This window comes from Phodopus roborovskii, unplaced genomic scaffold, assembly GCF_943737965.1.
Source record: "Phodopus roborovskii unplaced genomic scaffold, PHOROB, whole genome shotgun sequence".
NCBI lineage: Eukaryota > Metazoa > Chordata > Mammalia > Rodentia > Cricetidae > Phodopus > Phodopus roborovskii.
The window spans coordinates 5,073,106-5,078,527 of NW_026126525.1; the positions used below are offsets into that span (position 1 = coordinate 5,073,106).

General features: G+C 53.0%; 1 protein-coding gene across 1 annotated transcript; it reads left to right on the forward strand.

Annotated features, from left to right (window-relative positions):
• The first annotated feature begins 234 nt into the window (after window positions 1-234).
• Window positions 235-5,176, forward strand: Nkx6-1 (NK6 homeobox 1). Its single transcript, XM_051198198.1, has 3 exons — window positions 235-1,056; window positions 2,648-2,820; window positions 4,886-5,176. The coding sequence occupies exons 1-3, from the start codon at window positions 387-389 to the stop codon at window positions 5,135-5,137; spliced, it is 1,095 nt and encodes a 364-aa protein (XP_051054155.1). The 5' UTR covers window positions 235-386; the 3' UTR covers window positions 5,138-5,176.
• Window positions 5,177-5,422: the final 246 nt, after the last annotated feature.

The window sequence follows — 5,422 nt, forward strand, 5'->3', positions numbered from 1 at the left end:
TGCAAACTCTCAGGGGCTGGCCCTGGGCTTGTTTTGGTGATTTCCCGCGGGGGTGGCGAAGATGAGAAGTGGAGCACTCTGAGCCGGGGGCGAGGGCCAGGCGCCAGGGACCGAAGCCGCGACTCTCTGGACCGAGGAAGCGCCGAACCCGCCCGCATTCCCGCCGCCCTTGCTCGCCACCGCCTCCCACGCCGTGCTTGGACGTTTCTGCTGCATAGCTCGGACAGCAGCTCCCGGCGCCCACCGTCCCGACTCAACTGGCCGGTCCCCTCCGAGTGAGCCGAGCCACACTCCACTCGCTCTCCTCGCCCCAGGCGCGTCCGGCTCTTCCGAGTTCCGGCGGGGCCACCGGCCTGCGCGGCTGCGGGTTCGGGCCTGGCTGTGGGATGTTAGCTGTGGGGGCGATGGAGGGCCCCCGGCAGAGCGCGTTCCTGCTCAGCAGCCCGCCCCTGGCCGCCCTGCACAGCATGGCCGAGATGAAGACCCCGCTGTACCCTGCCGCCTATCCCCCGCTGCCCACCGGGCCCCCCTCTTCCTCCTCGTCCTCCTCGTCCTCGTCGCCCTCTCCGCCTTTGGGCGCCCACAATCCGGGCGGCTTGAAGCCCCCGGCAGCGGGGGGCCTCTCATCACTGAGCAGCCCCCCGCAGCAGCTCTCAGCCGCCACCCCGCACGGCATCAATGACATCCTGAGCCGGCCCTCCATGCCGGTGGCCTCGGGGGCCGCCCTCCCTTCCGCCTCGCCCTCGGGGTCCTCTTCCTCCTCCTCCTCGTCCGCCTCTGCCACCTCGGCCTCAGCGGCCGCCGCCGCCGCAGCTGCCGCCGCTGCAGCCGCCGCCTCGTCGCCCGCCGGGCTGCTGGCCGGCCTGCCCCGCTTCAGCAGCTTGAGCCCGCCGCCGCCGCCGCCCGGGCTCTACTTCAGCCCTAGTGCCGCGGCCGTGGCCGCAGTGGGCCGGTACCCCAAGCCCCTGGCCGAGCTGCCCGGCCGGACGCCCATCTTCTGGCCCGGGGTGATGCAGAGTCCGCCTTGGAGGGATGCACGCCTGGCCTGTACCCCCCGTGAGTACAATCGCGGGCTTGGGGTCATGCTTCCTTTGCGTGCTCTTGGGTCATGGCCCCTAGTGTGCCCGCGGGTCGCTCAGTCGGTCCTCCTGGCCATCCCAGTAGCTGGACAGTGCAGGAATAGCAGGGTGTTGTCTGGGCCCCGGGCGTCTAGCGAGGGATGCGTGCTTCCCTGAGCTGATCAAGTCTCGGGAAGGCCTGGGCTCTGAGGGAGAGCAAGTGTCTGGATAGAACACAGTGCCATGGGTGAGATTTTGTCTGGGTTGTTCCTAAAACTGACTAGCTCTGGATTAGAGAGTTGAAAAGCCGGGAAAAGGTCTCTGCACCCCTGTTTTTTTCCGGCTCTTTCCTGCTAACCATTCCTTTAGTAGCCTGACCCATGTTTTCTGCAAACCGGAGAGGGTACGGAGAGGGTACGCAGGGCAACCACCCACACCCTAGGAAAAGCAGGCATTTGCAAACAAGCACACCTCCCTTGACTTCTCCAGCTCACTTTTTTTTTTGGCCATCTCTTCCTCTCCCCCCCCCCCCCACCCCGCACACTCCTAGTAAACTTGTCCACAGCTAACCCGCTGAAGCTGTGCAGTGGTTCCCAGAATGGGGCGAGAAGCTCGGGGCCTGGGCTTTCCCAGGGTCCCAGGCAAGTTGTATCTGGGCTCATTGTAGAGGCATTTTGACACTCAATGGCCTAATACAAGAAAGGAGAGGGAGAGAAACATGACAGACACAGGCCAGTAAAACGGAGCTCCCAAAGACTTTGTCTGGGTCAAGTCGTCCAGCAAGCGGACCACAGCTCCTAGAATGGTCCCAGCCCCCAGATGGCGTCCAGGGTCCTGCTCAAATCCTTTTCTCACTCTGTTCTTTGCCAATGACCAAGTCCCCTAAGTTAGTCCAAGTCACTGGACCTCCTTACTTGGGGCTTAGTAGCAATAACTTCAGTAACTGAGGGAACCGAGTGAGGTTTTCTTGGGAAGGGGACTCCTCCGGGTTACTGGGTTGTCAGGGACGTGTATCAGTGTTGATTATAGATATCGCCAAAAGCTGAGTCCCTCTGCCCTCTCTTCCTCCAGCGGGTAGTGGCCTCAGACTTGGGACCTGTTTGCTCTCAAGCGTGCAAAACACAAGGAGTCTTTTGTTGCCCAACACATGACCGGGTGGGAGGATATAATAAAAAATAAAAACTTGGTTACTTTCATACCAAACTACTTCTATGCTCAGGCACTGAGCCTCGCCCAGGAGGCGAGGGAGAGCTTTCTCATGCATTGCTGCTTAGTTTAAAAGGTGTGTGTGTGCCCTATTTTAACACTGCATTCATTGGCAGTGGCCTCCCTAGCTGTTTGGCACTGTGGTTAAGCAGAAAGTAGTTACTGCTGCTGCCCCAACCGCAACTGGCTTTGGCAAAACGAATGGGCATGAGCTGGCAAAAGGCAGAGCTGCAAACACTTCTGGAGCAGGCCATGGACGGGTATTTACTACCAAAAAGGCATAGCTTTGCTAATTCGCACACTGTTCCCGTCCCCTGCCTCCCCCGTGGGACACTGTAGCTGCTTGTCCGTTCCCTCCGTTGTTATGATATCGGTTTTTGCAGATCAGGGATCCATCTTGTTGGACAAAGATGGGAAGAGAAAACACACGAGACCCACGTTCTCTGGCCAACAGATCTTCGCCCTGGAGAAGACCTTCGAACAAACGAAGTACTTGGCGGGGCCAGAGAGAGCTCGCTTGGCCTATTCTTTGGGGATGACAGAGAGTCAGGTCAAGGTGAGTGGACCTTTGACACCTCCAGGGATATCGTTCCGGACCTGCGCGCGTTTGTGTGTGTGTGTGTGTGTGTGTGTGTGTGTGTGTGTGTTCACGCTCAGCGCCGGTATTTCCCCCCTCCCTAAACTAACGAACCTGGTGGAGGTGAGGGGAGGCTGCGCCCTGAGGAGCCTGGGGAGAAATGGAGGGTTGGGGGTCGCACTGGCCCTGGGTGGTTTTTTTTTTTTTGAGGCAAAGTGTTGAACAAAAGGAATCAAGTACCCGCCTTAGAAATTAGGCTAATCTAGAATGCAGCCTGTACTGCGGTGGGGGTGGGGGGACTTGCCTTTATCAGAGAATAAAATTAAGGAGATAGCACAGATCCAGCCGATTAAAAAGCTTGATTCGTTTTGTTTGTAAAGATACTCAAGCTTTTGTTTGTCAATTCAGGCTCCACCAGATATGTGACTTACTAACAGGGACCAGCATTATGGTGCTTCTATATTAATTTGTAGATTAAAAGTAAATGAATCCAGTGGAACTTAACACTGATAAGACTTGCTTTTGGTTTAGATGAAGATGATGGTTTTGGAATAGTAATTTTCCGAATGAGCTGACAAGATTTTCAGTGTATTGTAGGGTTGAATTCTGTTTAAATCAAGTTTATATGTAGAATTAATATACTGCAATTTGCAAGTAAGATGTCACGTTGCTTATAATTGAGTTGTCTACTTCATTTCCAGGGAATCAAATTTTAGAAGTCTATCCCTGAAAATAAAAGGAATTGAACTTGTTGTGTAAATTCAGTCTGGTAGTTTTATTGGTTTTCTGTGTTCTCTTTGTCCATTTCAGTTTGTTACACTTGTATCGTGAGTGTGTGTGTGTGTGGGGGGGGGCTCTGCTTTCTTTAGTTATATTGTTTCTCATTAAGGAGAAGTATCCTCAAGTCTGTTACTTAGAGTTTATTTCCCTGCTAACAAAGCATCACACAATATATTTCAATGGAGATTTTTCACGTGGCCATTAGAAAACCATCACATTCAAAATTATTTTTTGCAGTGGGTGGCTACTACCTTAATCTGGAGGTCTTCATTTGTCACCATAAATATGTCCATATGGCCAGAAATGAATTATTATAGCAATATAAAAGAAAATCACTTTTCTTAACAATTCTAATTCCCTGAATAAAATACCTAACAGACGAGAAGCATAAAAAGGACAATTCAAAATGTTCAGAAAATTGGTTGTTTATTTTCAATTCTAAGGATGAAAATGCATGTATCAGACCCATGTCAAACATCACGAACAGGTTGAACTTATTTATATTTCAAATGAATTCTTAGGTGGGAGGAATATTACACTAATGTTTGAAAGAACAGTTGAGATCATAATAAAAAATAATGTAATGGGCAACATGTCAATTTAGAACTAGCTAGTGGTAACATTTTACCTTTGATTTTATGTACGACATAGGGAAAAACACTCAGCCCCAGCCCCACCGTGCGTGATAATTCTGACAGAGCGGTTAAATATTTTCATACCTCTGTATCTGTTGCTATGAGTGAATTGAAGTTGTCATTTTACCAGAAAACTTCGGAGCACGCATCTTTGACCAAGGAAGTTATTGCAAGCTCAGGCATGAAATAAGTTAACAGTCAAGTGTTTAAAAAGTGAGAAACACAGTAGAAATAATTGGATTAATGTTGTGCTCTTCCGTACAAATCACGGGGAATTCTAGTTGTTTGAAACTTCTTAATCTACGAATACAATTAAGGACAAAAATCCACCACTGCCGGAAAACTGAGAAAGTTTCCCCTTTTCCAGTTTGAACGTAGGAAAAGCAAGTTTATTTTTAGGGAAACTCATTCACTCTTTCGGAGAAAAGGCTTACTGGTGGCCCCAATGCTCTTGTGTTAGTTACTATCGCTATGGCAACGGCGGTGGGTTAGTGAGACCACCGGACTGACTTTGACGCCAGAACTCTTGTGGGGGGGGCGCAAAGGAGGGTGGCAAAGTGGGAGCCTGGGTCTTCCGTTGCTCAATTCTCCCCGGCCCTGCCTCTCCCCTCCCTTCTCTCCGTGCTCAGGTCTGGTTCCAGAACCGCCGGACCAAGTGGAGGAAGAAGCACGCAGCTGAGATGGCCACCGCCAAGAAGAAGCAGGACTCGGAGACCGAGCGGCTCAAGGGGACTTCCGAGAACGAGGAGGACGACGACGATTACAACAAGCCGCTGGACCCGAACTCTGATGACGAGAAAATCACGCAGCTGCTGAAAAAGCACAAGTCGAGCAGCGGCGGCCTTCTGCTGCACGCGTCGGAGGCAGAGGGCTCGTCCTGAGCGCCGCCCGCCCGCCCGCAGCGCCGGGATCCCGGGCCGCGCCGCTCCGACTGCGCCCCACAGCCGGTCCTGCAGGCCCTAGCACCCCGGGTGCTCCCCGGGCCTTTACTATTTTCTAAGATGTATATATCTATTTTTTTAACCTAGAAATCGCGGCGGGGGCTGGGGGGATAGGACTGCGCGTTGACGAGAAGGAAGCCCGCTGAGTGCACTGCGCAAAACGCCCGCAACCGAACCCGCATCCCCGCGGCTCCCCAAGACCCTTCCCACCCGCGACGTCAGCCC

What these genes read in the sequence shown, in the direction of transcription:
- Nkx6-1 (XM_051198198.1), top strand. Translation starts at nt 387, where the DNA reads ATGTTAGCTGTGGGGGCGATGGAGGGCCCCCGGCAGAGCGCGTTCCTG. An exon ending in ACGCCTGGCCTGTACCCCCC is followed by an intron (nt 1,057 to 2,647) that starts GTGAGTACAATC and finishes CGGTTTTTGCAG; the next exon opens with ATCAGGGATCCATCTTGTTG. An exon ending in TGACAGAGAGTCAGGTCAAG is followed by an intron (nt 2,821 to 4,885) that starts GTGAGTGGACCT and finishes CTCCGTGCTCAG; the next exon opens with GTCTGGTTCCAGAACCGCCG.